This window comes from Tasmannia lanceolata, unplaced genomic scaffold, assembly GCF_043159265.1.
Source record: "Tasmannia lanceolata isolate RefF3 unplaced genomic scaffold, GAP_Taslan_0.1 ptg000020l, whole genome shotgun sequence".
In the NCBI taxonomy this organism is placed as follows: domain Eukaryota; kingdom Viridiplantae; phylum Streptophyta; class Magnoliopsida; order Canellales; family Winteraceae; genus Tasmannia; species Tasmannia lanceolata.
The window spans coordinates 13,872,377-13,892,114 of record NW_027518697.1 but is presented as its reverse complement, the minus strand read 5'-3'; the positions used below and the strand labels follow the sequence as shown (position 1 = coordinate 13,892,114).

At 40.6% G+C, this 19,738-nt stretch overlaps 1 protein-coding gene across 2 annotated transcripts in view; it reads left to right on the top strand.

The window, feature by feature from the left end:
* The window catches only part of GSL10 (glucan synthase-like 10), a 140,585-nt gene that overhangs the window by 31,321 nt on the left and 89,526 nt on the right, over positions 1–19,738 (top strand). For both annotated transcript variants that reach the window (XM_077365464.1, XM_077365466.1), the window contains exons 9-11: positions 12,925–13,022; positions 13,333–13,450; positions 19,318–19,443. In XM_077365464.1, the coding sequence (XP_077221579.1) occupies positions 12,925–13,022; positions 13,333–13,450; positions 19,318–19,443 (342 nt within the window). The remainder of the gene's footprint in view (positions 1–12,924; positions 13,023–13,332; positions 13,451–19,317; positions 19,444–19,738) is intronic.

Sequence of the window (19,738 nt, the reverse complement as noted above, 5' to 3'; positions counted from 1 at the left end):
ATTGCGCTTTGTGTATAGAAGCAGGGGAGTCTGTGGAGCATTTATTTATTTATTGCAAAGTAGCTCGAGAGGTTTGGGGAGGGGTACTCTCGAGATTCGGTATCGCGTGGGTATTCTCTTCTAATGTGAAGGATCTTTATGAAGGGTGGTCTTTTATTCCATGGAGGAAAAAAGGGAAAGTTTTGTGGTCGATTTCGTTATTGGCGATGTGGGTTCTATGGTCGGAAAGAAATAATAGGATTTTCGTTGGGCGTGCTAATTCTTCTTACTATCTATAATATATCAAGGTAGTCGCGTTATCGATTTCCTGGGCGAGGGCGCTGCCAATGTTCAAATTTGTCTCGGCTTTCGACCTGTGGGCGGGATGGAAAGTGGTTTGCATTAGTCAAGTCCCCGATCCTAGAATTTCTCAGAAATGGGTCAATCCTCCGGTTGGCTTTTCTAAGTTGAACTTTGACGGATCAAGCTTGGCCAACCCCGGTCTAGCCGAGATCGGGGGTGTCTTAAGAAATTCAAATGGAGAAGTTGTGCAGTCTTATTCTGGGCCTATCGGCGTTGCAGATTCAAACGAAGCTGAAGTTAGAGCCGCATATCAAGGCATTTTGCTGTTAGGGAGCGAGAGGGTGGCGAACACTATCGTGGAAGGAGACTCGTTAAATGCCATTAGGTGGCTTAAGGGTTCGGTGGTACCTCCTTGGAGATTTCTTCGTTTTTTCGATGAAATAAAGGATATAACGGTTGGGTGCTCTATGGCGTTCCAAAATGTAAGGAGATCAGCTAATGAAGTCGCTGACAAGTTGGCTAAAGCGGGTGCGGTTAAGCAGACTCGGGAGCTTTACGACTTTCTGCCCCCTTAATGTCTTATTGTATTGTTTTCCTTTTTCCTTTCCTCCTTTGTGTAATTCTGTCATAGTGGGGTGTGTGGGGGGACTTTTTCGGTCTCTCCCTTTTTAATATATTAAGTTACCATTCAAAAAAATAAAATAATTATTTAACTAAAGAAATAATAAAATAAGGAAAATGATTGCAGCGCTCCCATGTTTATTAAAGATGCGCGAGATATCTCGTCGTGTACTATTTAAAGGGTTGTCAGTAGAATATTATGGTTTTCAAAAAAGCTCTTTGAAGCCCTTTAAATACTACATGACAAGATGCTTCGTGCATCTTTATCAAAACGTTAGGGTGCTGAATTCCCTAAAATAAACTTAAAGAAATAATTAGTTAACTAAAGGAATAATAAAATAAACTTAAAAAATATATAAAAATATAAAATACTAACTTTACTTCATATTACAAGTCCCACACTACCCAGTCCCCACTAGGACACTAGGACGGCTACAATACTAATAGATATTATTATCATATTAACTATGTCAATGAGTATCTCATCTACAAGACTATTGGAACATATTGATGGTGATCAAATTGTATCATTGCAAATGTGTACTAAGGCGGCTACAATACTAATAGATATTATTGTCATATTAACTATGTCAATGAGTATCTCATCTACAAGACTGTTGGAACATATTGATGATGATCAAATTGTATCATTGCAAATGTGTACTAATATTTCCTTAAATCAGTGAATAAACCAGTGAATATTACGGTTCTCAAAAAGCTCTTTTAAGCCCTTTAAATACTACATGACAAGATGCCTCGTGCATCTTTATCAAAACGTTGAGTGCTGAATTCCCTAAAAAAAACTTCAAGAAATAATTAGTTAACTAAAGAAATAATAAAATAAGCTTAAAAAATATAACTTAACTTCATATAACAAGTCCCACACTACCCAGTCCCCACTAGGACACTAGGGCGGCTACAAGACTATTAGATATTATTATCATATTAACTATGTCAATGAGTATCTCATCTACAAGACTATTGGAACATATTGATGATGATCAAATTGTATCATTGCAAATGTGTACCAATATTTCCATAAAGTAGTGAATATAATAATTTTAGGGCATCAATGGAAATTATGTTTAAATAACATAACATTTTAAGGTAACATATACTTGGCTAAGTTAAAACCTAATAATAACCTGAACAATATATGTTTATATATTGACTATTAAGTAATTCATTGGATATTTTAAGCATATTTTTTTGTTTCATTGTTTTATTGGGGATTGACTTTTTATTTTTATGATTTTTTATTTATTATCATCTTTATCAATATATTGTAATTTTGAAATATTTTATATATTTATTGTTTATTTTGACCATTTTAGGATTTTTTATAAGTATTTGGATTGATAATTATTTATTTGTTTCATTTATTGGTTTCATAGTACTAAGTTTCCGAAAATATAGGAGTGTTAAATGTTAGATAATGGGAAGTGATATTTACGCCCCTTTTGATCACTAGGGACATCCACCATTAGTGTATCTATGGCAAAAAGGGGCTAATGTACTTTTTGTTAGGAAAAATCCAGTGGCTTTGATTGCAAAGTACACTGGCAAATGGGTGTCCCTGGTGATAAAAGGGACGTAAATATCATTTCCCTAGATAATTACATGATGAAAGAGAGAGAAAGAGAAAGAGAAGAGAGAGAAGAGAGGAGATGGAGAATGGCGTGAGAGAGTTAGAGCTCTCACCTCACGAAAATTATATATATATATATATATATATATATATATATATATATATATATATATATATATATATATATGAGGAAACTGTTGGTGCGCTTAAGCTCACCAAACTTATGGTGAGCTTAAGCGCCCAATCACATGGGGGCCCACTTTGTTAGGATGATCCAAAGCATTCATTTGAAAGTCCCTTATATATATATATATATATATATATATATATATATATATATGAATGGTTACAAATGACATAAATACCCTTTAAGTGACGTCTAACACCCCCTCAAGCCGGAGTGTATATATCATATATTCTAGGCAGGCCCTAATAATGGTTTAGTAAATACATCTGCAAGTTAATCTGCTGCTCAAGTGAACATGGTACATATTTCGCCTCTCTGCATCCCAAGACGAATGAAATGTCAATCAACCTCAATGTGTTTGGTTCTTTCAAGAAAGACTGGATTGGTTGCAATATGGATCGCAGACTTGTTATCACAATATAATCTTGATGGTCCTGAAGATAAGAGACCAATCTCTGATAAAAATTAGACCTGACAAACGGGTGGGCCGGGCCGGGTTTGACCCGGCCCGTACGGGTCTGGGTCAAAATGACCCGGAAAATTTTACGGGTTCCTAATGGTGGACCCGTACCCTGCCCGCACGGGCCGGGTCAACCCGCGGATCACCCGTTTTTTTTTTTTTTAAGAATTTTGGTTTTTAAAAAAAAAACTCTTTTGCTTTTTCTCCCTCTTTAATAGCTTTGACTCTGTTTCTCTTGATGCCCACGGATGGTAATTGCTACTATTTTGCCTCGGGATAATCAGCAGCAATGACAGGAAAAAGGTAATTTCTCTTCTTTTTTGGCATGAAATGACAGGAAGAAAAAGCAGGACCTCGGTTGCTATTATTTGCTGACGAAAATGCCCTCACAAATTTAACATATTTTCACATCCTCTCCCCAAAAAGTATTCCACTTTTTAACGGACATCATCAGCCCAAAAAGTATTCCCTTTTTAACGGGCACCCGCCGGTCCACCCGGCTTGGACTAGTTTTGACGGGCCGGGTGGACCCGTGGGTCAAAATTAAACGGGTCACTATTTTCGGAGCTGGACCCAGAAATTACGGGTGGGCCGAGTCGACCCGCGGGTCCGGGTCACTTCTTGCCAGGTCTAATAAAAATGAGCGTAACCAGATCAGTTCTCTACTTGTATATGACATAGCTCTGTCCTATGCTTCTGTGCTTGGACACAATGTCTTGCTTCTTGCTCCTCCATAATACCATATTAACTCCAATAAGAGTATAATAACTAGTTGTGGACCTCCTGTTTGCTAGAGATCCTGCCCAATTTGCATCGGTTAATCCCTCTACCCTTTCATGACCATTCTTCTTGAAGTACAATCCTTTTCCGGGAGTACCCTTCAAGTACCTTATGATCTGAATTACTGCTGCCCAATGGGATGTACGAGGAGAATTCATAAATTGTCTGACCACTCCTACAACTAAAGAGATATCTGGACGAGTAACTATCAAGTAAATCAACTTTCCAACTAACCTCCTATATCATCCTGGATCATCTAACATGTCTCCTTCATCTGGAAGGAGTTTAACATTTTGATCCATGGGTGTGGATGCTGGCTTTACCCCCATAGAACCTGTCTCCTCTAGAATGTCTAAAGTATACTTTCTCTGTGACAAAGAAAGTCCATACTGAGAGCGAGCAACCTCGATGCCTAGGGAATATCTGAGGAATCCTAGGTCTTGAGTAGAAAACTCTTCCTGAAGGAAAGTTTTCAATCTTCTTATGCCAACTTTGTCATCACCTGTGATTTCGATATCATCCACGTATACTATAAAAAAAATATAACCACCACTAGTGGACTGATAGGTTAAAACAGAGTGATCAACAGCACTATTTCATGCCATATTTCAGAATTGCAGCACTGAATCTCCCAAACCATGCTCCCAGAGATTGCTTTAGCCCATAAATTGCGTTCTGAAGGCGACCAACTGAGGAGCACATCTCCCCCCTGAGCAACATACCCAAGAGGTTGCTCCATATATACTTCCTCAATTAGATCGCCTAAAGGAACACATTTTTCACATCCAACTGATACAATGGGCAACCGCGGTTAACTATAATAGAAATCAGAACCCGAATTAAAGTTATCTTGGCCACTTGTGAGAATGTCTCTTGATAATCAACCCCAAACGTCTGAGTATGTTCTTTGGCCACAAAGCGAGCTTTTAGATGCTCAATGGTTCCATCAGGAGGTACTTAAATCCAATGACTCATCTACACCCAACAATCTCTGCCCAGAAGGTAGAGGAACGTGTCGCCACGTATTATTAGAATGCAAAGCTACCATCTCAGCATCCATAGCCTCCCACCAACCAAGTTGAGCAAGGACATCTGGAACTGACTTTGGCAAAGAAACATAAGAAACAGTTGAGACGAAGGAATGAAAAGATGGTGAAAGATCATAAGAAACAAACTGTGAAATAGGATGCGCAGTAGTATGCGAATGAGTGAGAGAAGCAATAGGCGAATCAGATATAGGAGAAGTACCTGGCGCAGGAATATCCGACTGAGGACGAGGATTAGCTGTCTCCGAGTGAGGATGAGGATCAACTGTCTGAGATGATGGCTGGATAGTAGAAAGAACAACCCATCGTGGTTCTCGAGTATAGACTTTTGGCTCAGGTGCGGGACTGTCTTCTAGCGTCTCACTATCACTCGTCACTTGGGGTTTTAGTATAGGTGGCTCGACAAGACTCTGTTGCAACTGGAATAACAGAGTAGGCACCTCAACAGGAGCTGGAGAATGATTCAAAAAATAAGGGCGATCCTCAAAGAATTTAACATCTGTAGAAACAAAAGTTTTCCACGGTCAAGGATTATAACACTTGTATCCCTTTTGGGTACGAGAGTAACCCAAAAAGATACATTTCCCAGCCCGTGGATCGAGTTTATCTAGATCCGGTGCTAATTTGTGAACAAAACATGTACAACTAAAGACCTGAGGGAGCAAAGGAAAGAGATCACCTAACAGATATAGGACAGAGAACAATGTCTGACCATACAAAACAAAAGAAGGTAGCCGATTCACTAAGTAGCAAGCAGTGAGGACCACATCACCCCAATAAGTCTTGGGTACACACATGTGGAACATGATAGAGTGAGTAATATCCAATACATATCTAATTTTCCTCTCAGTGACACCATTTTGCTGCGAAGTATATGCACAAGACTGATGGATGATGCCATGTGAAGTAAGAAATTCATAAAAACTGTTATAGTTAGAAAAATATTCTTTAGCATTATCAGTACGTAAGCAAGAAATAGAACATTTAAACTGGTTAGCGATTTCAAAGTAAAAACTACGAAATACATTAAAAACTTTAGAACGATCTTTAAGTAGTACAACCATGTAGCATGCGAGAAATCTTCCACAAAGATAACGAAATATCGAAAACCAAATAACGAAACACTACGTGAAGGACCTCCGATGTATGAATGAATAAACTCAAAAAGGTGCGACGCGCGACGAACACCATGTGAAGGAAAAGACACTCGATGGTGCTTTCCCAACTCACAAGATAATGATTCAAGAGGTCTGGTTAGAAAAGGAGATTTGCAAAGACTGTCGGCGGGAGGGTGGCCCAAACGACAGTGCCACTGATATGCATCAACAGAAGTACGAAGAGCAGCTCCAGCAGGTGTGGAATCAAGATCGTATAACCCACCCATCTCACGACCTAAACCAATCCCCGTCCCAGTCTTCAGATCCTGAAAGGTGCAATAAGAAAGAAAGAATGAAGAGAACAGTTTAGAGTTTTAGTTAATTGATGCACAAATAATAAACTAACAAGAAGCTAAGGAACATAAAGAACAAAGGGTAAATAAAAACCATTAGAGATGGAAGCTACACGAACCCAGTAACATGGGAGGTAGTTCCATCTGCTAATGTAACAGTATGAGGAGCACTAGATGGTGTTGAGTCGAAAGACGTAAGAAGATTGAGACTACCGGTCATGTGATGGGATGCCCCTGAATCAATGAGCCATGATCCAGAAGTAGAATAAAAAAGAAAACAAGGCGAGCTACATTGCCGGACAGATGTGGTAGTGGGCTGCTTGCCTCGATCACGTAGGCGCACAAGTTCTTCATATTCAGCACGATTAACTATTATGGATTTTGTCCAATATAGCAGGAGCAATATGGGTCCAATATAGCAGGAGCAATATGGGTAGTGGTGTGGCCATCAAACATAGCAAAAGAAGCAATATTAGACCGATAGGGGCAAAGCTCCGGATGCAGATCTTAACAATAATCTATAGTATGGGCCTCCATACTACAGTGTGTACATTATCGAGACCCACGAGCACGGCCTCCCTCCCTGAATCACGACCACCACCACCGTGGCTACTACTGAATCTAGTAAAGCCCTGACCTCAATTTTCACCATAAGTAGCAAGAGCAGATCCATCAACACTAGGGTCATTTTATTGAACGACTCTCATATGCTGTACTCGAGAGGAGGGCTCCACAAGGTCCATAATAGACAGTAACCAACAATAACAAATGTACAAACTCTAGGAAACACCACCAAGCAACAACAACCACAACTAAGGCAACCAATAATTCAACCAGCAACGACACCAAGAACAACCTCCAACAAGTTGACCAACACAATAGAATTGCCAACAACCACTATCAATGAAGTCACAACCCACATAGCAAATCCTCCACCACTCGAACACCACCACCAATATCAGCTACAAAACAATCGCCAACAATAACCCAAGTAGTCACTTGATCCCCACCAAAGCCAACAAATGAAATTCTCTAAGATATTTCATCGAACAGTTGGCGTGCACTTATCAATACCAACAAATCGACCAACAAGAACCTACAATCACCACCAACCAACAATCACCACCACGAACAAATCAACCAACCACCTCCACCGAACAAATCAACCAACCACCACCACCGTCAGTAATCATTAGGCACATAACAAATGGTAACAAACAGATTGCCACAGTTACCAAAAACTCCGCCACCAACAACTCAAACAACAAGAATCACCACGAACTAACAATCACCTCCATCAATCAACAATCACCACCAACAACCACGAACAATAATCACTAACGAAATCCCTTTTCTCAGCAGACAGCATAGACAACTAAATTCTAGAGGCTCTAAGTAAAGAAGAATTCCCTGCAAAGGCCTGTTGATGTTACTTTTTTGAACTGAAAAATAATGGTAGAGGATTAGCAATGTCCCTATTGCCTCCTACCACAACTTTGGATGGCGGAAAAGATGTAGAAGGTGCTCGCAAGCCAGAGCGAAATCGATCCCCTCACCTGTTATGCGATTGTTGGGGGGTGGGGGAGGCTCAAAAGGAGATCTAAGCCAGGTAAAGGTAATAGATCTGGAGTCTGGTCTTGCTCTCCCTGTCAATAGCTTAACGTCAGATGGTGGGATAAATGCCGCTGGTGTCATCGGGCCAAAAACCCCTCAAAATGGGTACCCCATGCTAGCTCAACTTCTCGGATAGAGTCCAATTGCGGTGGGGATGATTGTTGGCCTGATTCTGGCAAAATTTATCAACATAAGAGTTCAGAGAGTCCATCTTTATCTATCTCGGGTAGGGAAGTGGATGTACTAATGGATACCCTAAAAGCTTACCTAATAGGGAAAAAGAAAAAACCCTGCAGGAGCTTTGGAAATGGGCACAAAAGTCCTAGGATATTCTCATATTCCATCTTTACAATGTTCTTCTATATTGGCGAAGAACGAAATTCTTTTTATGTTTGAAACAGAATCACGGGCATCACAGATCCTCACTAAGGGACTTGAGGCCTTGGATAATTACTTGCTCTCCCTCTCATCGTGGAAAAGGGAGTTTCTTCAAGGCGAGGAAGCTCACTGGGTTAACTTTTATGGCATCCCATTGTGTGCTTGGGCTGTTTCAACGGTGGAGGCTATAGGGGGCCTTTTTGGTAAGGTTGTAGAAACCAAGATGGAAGGCAACCATCAGAATTGTATGAGTTTTTTCTCGGCCAAAATCCTAGCCCCCTTGTTGGCATTTTCCTAGTTCCTGTTTTAAAATCAGGATTTTAGACCAGACCTATACCATTGGGGTTGATCTTTCGGAAAATAAAACTTGTGTTTGTTCTCCTGAATCCTCTATCTCCTTGGGCCTTCCTGGATTGGGTATCTGCTCACTCGCTGAGCGATCCCTTGCGAATTAGGGGTGGCTTCCTGGCGAGCCTTCGGATCCCGTGTTGATTTCAAATTTTAAATATAACCAATCAAATCTTCCAGTTATGCCGCCCAAGGATGAGCCTAAGGTACGCCTCGAAAAAGGTGTGGTGGGATCCGGAAATAGGAATTTAGGTCAATCCTGTCTACCCTTGGCAGGCCCCGAGACAGTTAAGCCAAAATACCCTGCCCCTAGGCGGAAAGTTGCCTGGCTGGATCTACACATCAAGAATACCAAGACAGTTGGCCTCCATCCAAAAGCAAGGAACACCTTTGATTAGCGAGCCCCTGGCGGCTATCATGATGGTTTAAATCTCTTGGCTAGGGTGCCAAGATCAAGAGAAAATTTTCTTATGAATATTTTGAAGAATCTTCTGGTCACAAATTTAGGGTGAAGGAAGAAAAACAGCAGATTGGCAAATCTCTTAAAATTTTATTCCAAATCTACCAGGATTGGCTCCGTTTATGGCTAATCCAGTAGTTTTGACCCCTGGACGGTTGTAGATATTGGCTTTTCGGGGCTGGGGGGCCCCGTTTGTCTAGTATCTACTTTAGATGGGAGGCCATAGTGACTAAAGCGTATGTGGGTGTCTCCACTATCTTATCTCTTCTCGGTTGTTGGGAAGTGGGTTATAACTTCTACTTATTCATTACACATCTTTTCAATACTTCTCTGTTCCAGCGCTCTTTTCTAGGTGGTTGTTTCAAGGCTTTGAAATTGCTATTAAAAGGTACCTTTAGTCCAGTATCTTGAAGAGGCACAAAAACTAGAAGAAAGATTTCATCGGATTGTCCTGGTTCTATTTGTCTTCACCATTAACAAAGGAGGAATGGAAAATCTCGGTGATTCAGGAGAATCTTCTTCTTGTTTTGAAGGACGTCGCAGATGGCTATTCATGGAAATCATGGTTTTAGAAAATCTCCTTAAGAGGATGAGATCGATGGTCTATAGTGAAGAGTGGGCCTCCATCAATGCCCCAACCCACAAAGAATTGTAGGGAGATCTTCGTGTGTATTGGAAATTACTCAAGCTAGAGTCTCAAGACAGGCCGTTCACTTGGTATAACCTCAGTGGGTTTACTTTGATCAAAGATACCCATTCACCGTTGCACGAACACCCTTTCTTTAAGCTACTCGCGATTGATGAAAGGGAGGTGAGGAGGCAAAACTGGGAAGCTACTAAGATGGTGGGTATCCGGCTGGTGGAAGAAAGGATTACGAGCAGAAGAAATCCTGGATTCTTGGATCGGATTCCGGAGGTCCTCCTCCTTGATTTGCTTGATTTCCAAATCCAGCATATCATGGAGGAGTTGGAGAAGTGTTCGCCTTAGGCGACTTGTCTATAAGTACAAACTAAATGACTATTTAGATGGTGATGACAAGTCTGTTTTGATGAATGCCTTGCCTTCCTCCCGATTTGCAGAGATGGGAGCGGGACCTCAAGAAATAAAGGACTTTGGTAAGGCTTCTAAAGGCTTGAGAAGGGGTTGACTCTAGGAATAGATTAGCTTCTAAGGGTTTTGAGAAAGAATCGAGTCTTAGATCTGAGCGGCGTGTAAAATCTGCCCATAGCTTGGTGCAGAAAGGAAGGGTCTCGACACTGTAAATTAGGCACTTTTTCCTGGATTTGACTCAATCAAGGCTATTGGGTATTGTAAGGGGTAATGGGTTTTCTTTTGAGCCAAGGAGATCGGTCCTGAGCATCTCATACTATGTAAATCTAGTGGGACTACTGGTGCCCATTGTAATTTTGTTAGTATGAAAATATTTGTCATTTTTCAAAAAAATAATCACTAACAAAATGCTCTACTACTCCACGAACAACAATTACGTCCAATCGCCATCCACAACCAACATTCAGCACCAACAACATTCAACAAGAAACACCTACCGCCACAAAATCATCAATCAACAAAATGGATCACCAACAACCACGAAGAAGAATCAGCACCAACCAATAATCACCTCCAACATCCAATAAAATGGCCAACATACTCATGCGAAAAGCATACCAACAAGCATGGACCACTAATCAATGGTCCGGAACCACCGACAAAAGAAATGGCAAGAGGAAACTATTTTAGATCATATATAAGTGCAAGTTAGGTGCTGATTTGTAAGAAAGATGGAGTTGGGAAATGATTTAATCATAAAACAAGGTTGTATGGTAAGGTAAAGCTTGGGCTAGGTTGAGGGTTTGCGAAAGTCACATATAAAGAAACTCGGGTTAGGGTTTAGACAAAGAACATGGGGATTTAGGGTTGAAGATGGACCAAAAACGGAAGGGGGGTTGGGCAAAAATGATAAATGGCCCCTAGAGAGAGTTTGGCTAGTGTTGGATCAGGGTGAAGAGATGCGGCTAGTGTTGGAGTTAAAAACCCATAAAAAAAAAAGGAAAAGAAAAGGAGGAATGAAAGATTTGGCTAGGATTGAAGGAGAAAAAGGGAAAAAAATGGTACCTTCAAGGAGGGAGGATCACTTCCACCTTTGGCTACCATGTTAGATTGTTACATGTGAGAGAGAGAGAGAGAGACCTCTATATATATATATATATATATATAGGAATGGTTACAAATGACATAAGTACCCTTTAAGTGATGTCTAACATTAACATTGTTTTTTACCACCAATATCACTTGGTTTCTTTAAATTGTATGTTTTTAAAAGGGAGACTGCCCCTGTCTTTTCCCACCGATTTCACTTGTTTCTTTAAGTTTTATACTTTTAAAATGGATCCCACATGTTTATTACAAAAGTCTTAAGTGATAGAGGCATTTAAGTCATTTCTAATTAATCACTTAAGTTGCTAAATGACTTGCACGTGAGTAAGTCCTTGTATTTGTGGGACTAGAAGAGAGTTAGTTTCCATGATGAATTTGGGAGTCTTTATGGGTTTGAAGAAGTCCATGTAATGAAAGTTTTAAGTCATTAGGAGTTGAATGAGTATTTGTTTCATGTCTTGTTTCTATTGGGTCTAATGGGTTTCAGTCCATGTAATGAAGGCTCTTTGTGGGTAAGTACTCTCTCTCTCTCTCTCTCTCTCTTCTTATTTTCTCTTTGCATACTTGCCAATCCCCGATTCCCATACCTGTTCCCCAAGCCTCACGACAGCCTTAACCTACACCCTCTAAACCATACGACTGCCGAGGAAACCCTTCCTTGCCCATCAGCCACCGTAGCCCTTCGGCCGTCACCCTCAGATCTCATCACACTCATGACAACCCTTCCCTTCATCTTCAACTACCCTACTCGTGCTAAACAGCCCCCTATTGACTTTAAAACCCCATTCGAGTAGCCCTTTCTTGAACTGTTTTAGACATGTAACTGTCGTGGAACCTATAATCCAATCTTATAACCTTTTGAGTATGCCCAGAATTATAGATCGGATCCTAGCACTCCTACAGTTGATACCTCAATGCATGTGGTCGATCCTCATCCTAAGGAATCATCCTACGTAGCTTGTTTCCAACTTTAACAATCCCAACTGTGGGATTCTTCGTGAAACCCTTTGTGAGAAATATAAGACCCTCAAGAAATCATGCGCAACTCATCAAACATAAGTGATGTTTGGCGCAAGAGGATCGAGGTGTTGAATATCATGCAGTTTTCTCCCAAAGCAGATCATATCATGCTTATCGAGGGGCTTATCAAATTGGTCAAGGAGATGCTTAGCACAAGAGGACTCATGTTTTCTCGACACTATTCGTTGTCTCCTTAGGGTGTGTGTTTTCAAACATTTGACTTGTGTTACTTTTAACTCCGCATATTGCCAAAAGTACATTATGAATCTGCTGCTGATGTAATGTGATCTGTTCTTTCTTTGTTGATTTTTTCTGGACTTTAATTCACCTTTCTATTAATTTTTCTACTTTGTCTGGTTGGTTGTCTAGTTGCATCAAATCACTAACTTCAGGTGGAGTGTTAGCATCTGGGAATTACTTTATGTTTTTTCTGTTTAGCCTTTTATTGCCCACCAGCTTATTTCTGTTCCAATAAAATAATTCGATTCTAATCATGCTCTATTTGTGTTTATATTCTGTGCTTTTGTTGCAGAAAATGGATGAGGCTGCAGTGCAGAAGGTATTTTTGAAGTCCCTTGACAACTACATCAAGTGGTGCAACTATTTCTTCATTAATCCAGTTTGGAGCAAGTATGTGATTTGCTTTTGTTGATAGATTGGTCTTGTGCTGCCTGTTCTCTATTTGTCATTATTGGTGATGTTTTTTCGTAGTACCTTTTCTGTTTATTCTTTTCTTTTAACCCAGAATTTATCTAGTAACCCGGGGCAGCACCTTAAATTTTATTACTAGGAAAAAATAGTTACACGAGGAGGACGTAGAAACTTGCCTCTAACCCAACACAATACAAGAAAGAAATATAAAAACCATTTTCTGTTTATGCTTCTGTTAATTGAGAATTTATGTGATTGAAACAGTTTCTTTAACTATTTTTTTGTGCAGTTTGGAGGCAGTAAGCAAGGAAAAGAAAATATTGTTGGTTTCTTTGTACTTTCTCATCTGGGGTGAAGCTGCCAACATTAGATTTTTGCCCGAGTGCTTATGTTACATATTTCATCATGTAAGTTTCGCTGCACTTATTTTCCAATGTGTCTTGATGGAGTGTGGGAGTATCAAACCTGCAGCCCAAAATTTACCATTTTCATTTGTACTTGAGAGTGAGGGAGAGAGTATCAAGCCCGTGGCTCACGATTTTCTATCATCACCTCTAGTCAATTTTCACTAATGTTGGTCATACATGCAACGTTTCCACTTCATTAGATCCACAAGACCCATCTTGAGAGGGGAGGGGAGGGGGGGGGGGCAGGAGGTGGGACAAGACCCATCTAGAGAAGGGTTGAATAATATGGCCATCCGAGTTTCTAAAGATGCTGTTGATCCCAGCTCAATCCAGGTTCCGTTTGTAGCTCCCATTCAAGTTGAATTTCAGCCAACCCACTGGAGGAGCAGGGTTGAGGGTTTGTTTCTCAACCTTGAGGTCCCAGCTTCGATCTCAGCTTAAAAAAAAAACCCACTGGAGGAGGGTTTCATCTTGGAGTGATTGACTTTTTAGCAGCTAAAGATCTCATATCATCTGCCAACTGGAACCTGCAGAAATATGGCTATTTCTCATGGATTCATAATGGTTCCCTGCGTCTTCTGTATAAACCCTGTAGCAGAAGCAAGAACTGCAATTCTCCACCTGAGCTATAAAGTCTGACATTTAGGGACATGCCTTAACTGTGAACCAATGACAAGAAGCATGACCTTGACTGAATCGTGATTTATCTGCTTAATGACATTGGTTGGGGGCTCTGTAACTGTGGTTACAGGATTGATAGCCTGAAGGATGTTTACCTGGATTTTATAGAAGTCGATTACTCTGTTTTTGATGCTCTTTAAGCTTTGGAAATTCAGAGAAATTGCTGTAGGAAAAACCTAAGCGTACATGGAAATGGGAAGAGTATAAATTCCTCTTCTCGGTCCTCACCGAGGGATGGATAAATTCAGGATTCTGGGTCTGGAAGCGAGGTGGAGAGGCCAATACGTGACCGGAGAACCTTTCCGGGAGAAAGGATAATACATGGTCGATGGGGGATGGGAGCAAGACTAAATATCGCCTCAGAGAAGCCTTTTGTAGGTGACTGGAAATGTAAGGACTGCAGCTACTACTACTGTGGAAGACGTGGTTGTTGCAGAAAATTCTTGATGGAGAAAGGAGGAGATGGCAAAAAAGAACCCTCAAAGTCCCATGACTAGTGGTATGGAATAGTTTGCCCTTAAATCTGGAATCGGTGCTTCCGAAAATAAGTGTCTCTGGCAGAGAGATTGTGGATCGGAAAACGGCTCTCAAAAGGTGCCTAGTGGGCGTATGAAAGGTCCTAAATGGAAGCTTGAGGAAATCTGGGAATGGGCCAAAAAATCTTGGAATATCCCTCAGCTCCCAATTCCCCTTGCAATCAGTCCTTTGGAGGTTTTATTCAGGTTTGAATCGGAGAACCAAACAAGCTGGGTTCTTCGACAAGGAGGGGAGAGCTTGGGAAACTGTATCGCTTCTTTACTTACATGGAATCCGGCATTTCAGTCAGGTGCCAAGACTATCTGGATAAAATTCGATGGTATTCCAGTTCATGATGGGATTTCCTCAACAATAGAAGCACTATGTAGGGTTTTTGGCCAAGTCCTCCAAGTTAAATTACTTAATAGGTGTGTCACGGAACCATGATCACCGTATGGCTGTTGCTTCAGATGAAGTCCATACCTCATATTGGAAACGTTCCATTTATTAATTTGAAGGTTGAGAATAGAAATTACTTAATAGGTGTCATGAGCATGTTGGAAGAAGAGTCTATTAACGGTAGATTGAACATTAATGGTAAGTCCATTCTAGAAGTTATATCCGACCCTGAGGAAGGGGATAAGTCCAACTTTGGCATATTGATATCGGAGAATAACATAATCTCCGGCGAGACGAGTGAAGGAAAATCAGTTCTAGCCCAATCGAACGAACTGTTCAAATTTGAATTGGGGTCTAATCGGGCTGAAACATCATTGGCTGGAATGATGAGGCCTCCAAAAACTGGCAGATGGGTAGACCGGCTAGTTGATTTCGAAAATCAAGAGGAATTAAATGGGCATATACGTGGCAACCCAGGAGCTGACACCCAGGTTGGGGGGTTTGAAAAAGTATAAAAAGAATGATAGCAATTCAACCCCTGGTTGGGGGGTGCGAAATATAATAAGACGCTTTGGGAAAAGAAGCAGAGATCTTTTGTTAAGCATCATCCGGCTAGAAAACAGTTTCCAAGGCTGATTAGGAAAGGATTTCGTAGAAAAAACGCCTCTAGCATGCACGCATGGTTTTAAATTTCGGTTTCGGTATCAGTTGTGGACCCCACCGAAATCGAATTTCGTTCGAAATTCGACGAAAAAAATAAAGCCATTTTTTATCCCGCCTGAAATTTCGGGCAAAATTACCGAAATTTCAGTAATTTTGGAAATACTGTGTGAAAGCCAAGGCAGATAAAGAGAGAGAACAAGCGGTTGTTACGGTTGTAGACAGAGAGGGAGACAGACGAAGAGAGATATGGTGAGGGGGGGGGGGTTGGCGGTGTGGCTGTGAGAGGAGGAGGGAGATAGAAAAGAAGGAAACATTGATTTTTAACCCCGCCACGTAGGGGTGTAAACGAGCCGAGCCGAGCTGAGCTTGGCCAGGCTCGGCTCAGCTCGTTAAGTTCAAAAGCTCGGCTCGGCTCGGGCTCGGTCAGGCTCGGCCAGGCTCGCGAGCCTTACCGAGCTCGGGTTGTATTATGTTCACACCCCTCATCTTCCCTGGACAGCCCTACTAGTGTAATTTGACTACTTTTTTTACACTATGGGGGGTGGTCCTAGTAACAAATGGGGTTCCAAAAATGAAGTGACATATTTTGCCCCCTCCTTTCACTCCCTGGACAACCCTTTTAATGTATAAATTAATATATAATATATATATTTAAATATATTAAATTCTTAACGAGCCTTAACGAGCCGAGCCGAGCCTGGCCTAAATTAGGCTCGGCTCATTAAGCTTAACGAGCCTGGTGAGCCGGCTCGGCTTGGCTCGTTAAGGATTCGAGCCGAGCTCGAGCGAGCCTCCGAGCCCGAGCCAAAATTGACACCCTTACCGCCACGTTCTCTCTGCCATCTTTATTCTACTTTGGCTGTATCTATCTAAAAGGTGGGCTGGGTTTTCACAGAAGGGTAAAGGAGAGACTTACACGGGGGAAGGTCACGTAAGGGTTACGGGCACATCCGTAAGACTTTGAAAAAAAAAAGATTCACTCGTGGCTTACAGAGAGAGATCCTCTCGTTGATCGTACGAAATTATGGGGAAAAGAGATAGACATGATGAAAAGAGATAGACATGATGAATACAAAATAATTTATTCCTAAAATTTCGGACAGAAATTCTCAAAATTTCGGCGAAATAAAGTTACCATTTCGGGTATTAGCCGTTTCGGTGTCGGTCCCGACCCAAACCCAAAATTTCAGATTTCGGTCAAAATTTAAAACCATGCATGCACAATACTCAAGGTTCTGAAAATTGGAATTGAATCGTAAATCGTAACAGGGTTTGAACCGTAAATTGGATCGTAAATCGTAAGAATTTTTTCAGATTTATATATAAAAATGTGAAAAAATAATAAAAAATATAAAAAAGGTAAAAAATAAGAATAAAATGAGTAATTATCTATTTTCCATTTGAAACTAGTAAATTAAATACAAAATTCCATGATTAGTAATCCGAAGTACAACCATATTCATTGCACAATAAATTACTAAACAAACTACAAATTATATTCATCATATAATAAATCACTATATAATTTATCACAACAGTAAACAAAGCACATACTCAACTCTATAATAATCATCATACAAAGAAATGTCAGCAATAAACAAAGCATTTTGAAATCACAATCAGTTCTCAAAATCCAAAACAGATAGAATTGTAAAAAGAGTCGTAAAAATCGCATGATTCAAGAATCATGTACTTGAATCGTAAGTTTTTTACAAAAAAAGATTCTTCGTCCGATTTGAATCGTTCAGCCCATGAATCGATTTTAATCGTAAGATTCAAATCATAAATCGTAAGATTTTAACAATAGAGACGATACTTATGGGTATGTGGATAATTATTACATCCTGTCGCCGCCAGTGGCCAGTAGGGCCGGTTCCTTTTTCTATACGAAGAGGGGTGTAGGAAGACATGCGGATACGCGTGAAAAGAAAAAAAATAAACTCGCCTCCAAGGTGATTGCAATGCTAGAAAGCTACGACTCGTCTGGGAATTCATCCTTTTCAGATGAAGGGAAGCCCCTGGACCCCAAAGGTAAAAGGAAAGTTGCCCGAGACGAGGGCTTGAGTATAGGTGAAAAGCAAGCTTTCAAGAGAGGGGGCTACAATAGGAAGAGGAAGAGCCAGGAGTTGGCCTCGAAGGGGGAAGTCACCCTCGAATATCTGAAACTTCAATGGAAGAAGCTTCAGGAGGAGGCCAAAGGAAAGGAGAAAGAGATTGAAGAGCTCACTGGAAAGAAATCGATAGAAGAGTGTTGTGTACCAGTCTACAAGTTACCACACTTCAAGAAAGCTTTTGAAGAGGAAAGAAAAGCATTAGACAAAGATTCTAAAAGTGATGATCTCCATATGGAACAGACAAGTGAGAGCCACTACAATGGGTTAACCCTCCCCCGAGATTCCTTGGATGCATACCTTAGTGGCAAAATTAAGTCGTGCTTATTTAGGCCTGAGCAAGGCTCTAAGGAGGAGGCAAAAGTGAGCCTAGGAGAGGAGGAAAAGGCTATGTCAGAGGAGTTTGAGGAGATGTCAAAGGTGGGAAGTGCCTTGGGGATTGGTTTCGAAGAAAATGTGGTGAAGACTAAGAAAATGTTCTTGGAAATTGAGAAGAGGATAAGATAGAAAAAAAAGGAAAACGCTGGGACGTGGTAGTAGAGAGCTTAAGGCTCTGATGGATGGATAAGGAAGTTTGGGTCTTTCAACTTTTTGGGCAGGTGGTGATGTGAATAGAAGTGCATGGGTTTTTTTTTGTCTTTTTGGGTAGGCTTGGGGACGGACCTTGCTGGGAGGTAAATTAGGAAAATGGATGTCTCTTTGGGGATTTTGGTACTCAATCTGTCGTTCTATGTATAGGGGTCAATTTTTAGGATTGAAAGGGCTATGCATTACTGCTATCCGAGAGGTGCTTGAGAGACCTTGGTCCTTCACTGCTCGTGATCTTTCTTGATCCCTCGATGATCAACCTATGGTGATTTCAAATGATCTGGAAATTTCAACGCTGGGTGTGTTGGTGGAGATAGCTCCGAGTGGTTCTGACTTTAGGGGCTCTGAATCTAGGAATGGATGCAACTCCGATATCTCTGCCGGAGGAGCACTTTGAGGTTACAATTGGGAGTTTCAAGATGATGGTGTTTTACTTTTTCTTTCTTCTGGCCATTGGAGTACCCTTTTGGTATCCTTTGTTATTATGTAAAGGGGTGGGACTACTTGTCCCCAACTCTTGTAAATCTTCTTAGTATGAATAGATTTGTCAATTTAAAAAAAAAAAAGTTTCACTAATGTTGATATGTGTGAGCCGACTACTGGTTGTCAGTAGATTTTTTATTCTTACCTCCATGTCTGGGCTGGCTGGGTTTCTCGGGTAGTAATAAGCTCGATCCTAGCCTAACCAAATTTTAGCTTGAGCTTGAAAAGTAATCCCAATTCAAACCCAAGTAATACATAAAATTAGCTCAAAGATTACTTATATTCAGTAGACATGCACTTTTCTAACTACTAGAATGTTTATATTTTAATTATTTAGTTATTTAGTTGTCCTTTGTCTTTCTTTTTTTCCCATTAACAAGGTTGTTATTGCTTTAGCTTAATTGAACTATGCTTGGGTATGTACAGATGCTGAGGGAACTAGAGGAGATTTTGCGGCAGCAGATTGTTCAGCCAGCCGGTAGCTGTAACTCACAGAATGGAGTATCATTCCTCGATCAAGTTATTTCTCCTCTGTATGAAATTGTTGCAGCAGTAAGTTCAATGCCCCTATTTTCTACGCCTATTTCGTTTTATGATGCTATTTGCTGTCCTAGTGTTTTAAGAGTCCCGTGATAATAAGTTAACATGATTTTGACACTACAACTGGCAGTGTCTATCTTTTCCTCAAGTTTTTACACTGATCCATGCAAAACCTGTAACTTTTAGTAAACATTTTGGATACTTCAGCCGAAACTTAGTAATAATATTAATTTAAAAAAAAAATAATTCAACTTCTTGAAATTTTGGCTGAACTTTGCGAAATCCGAGATTTCGCAAAAATTCTGTT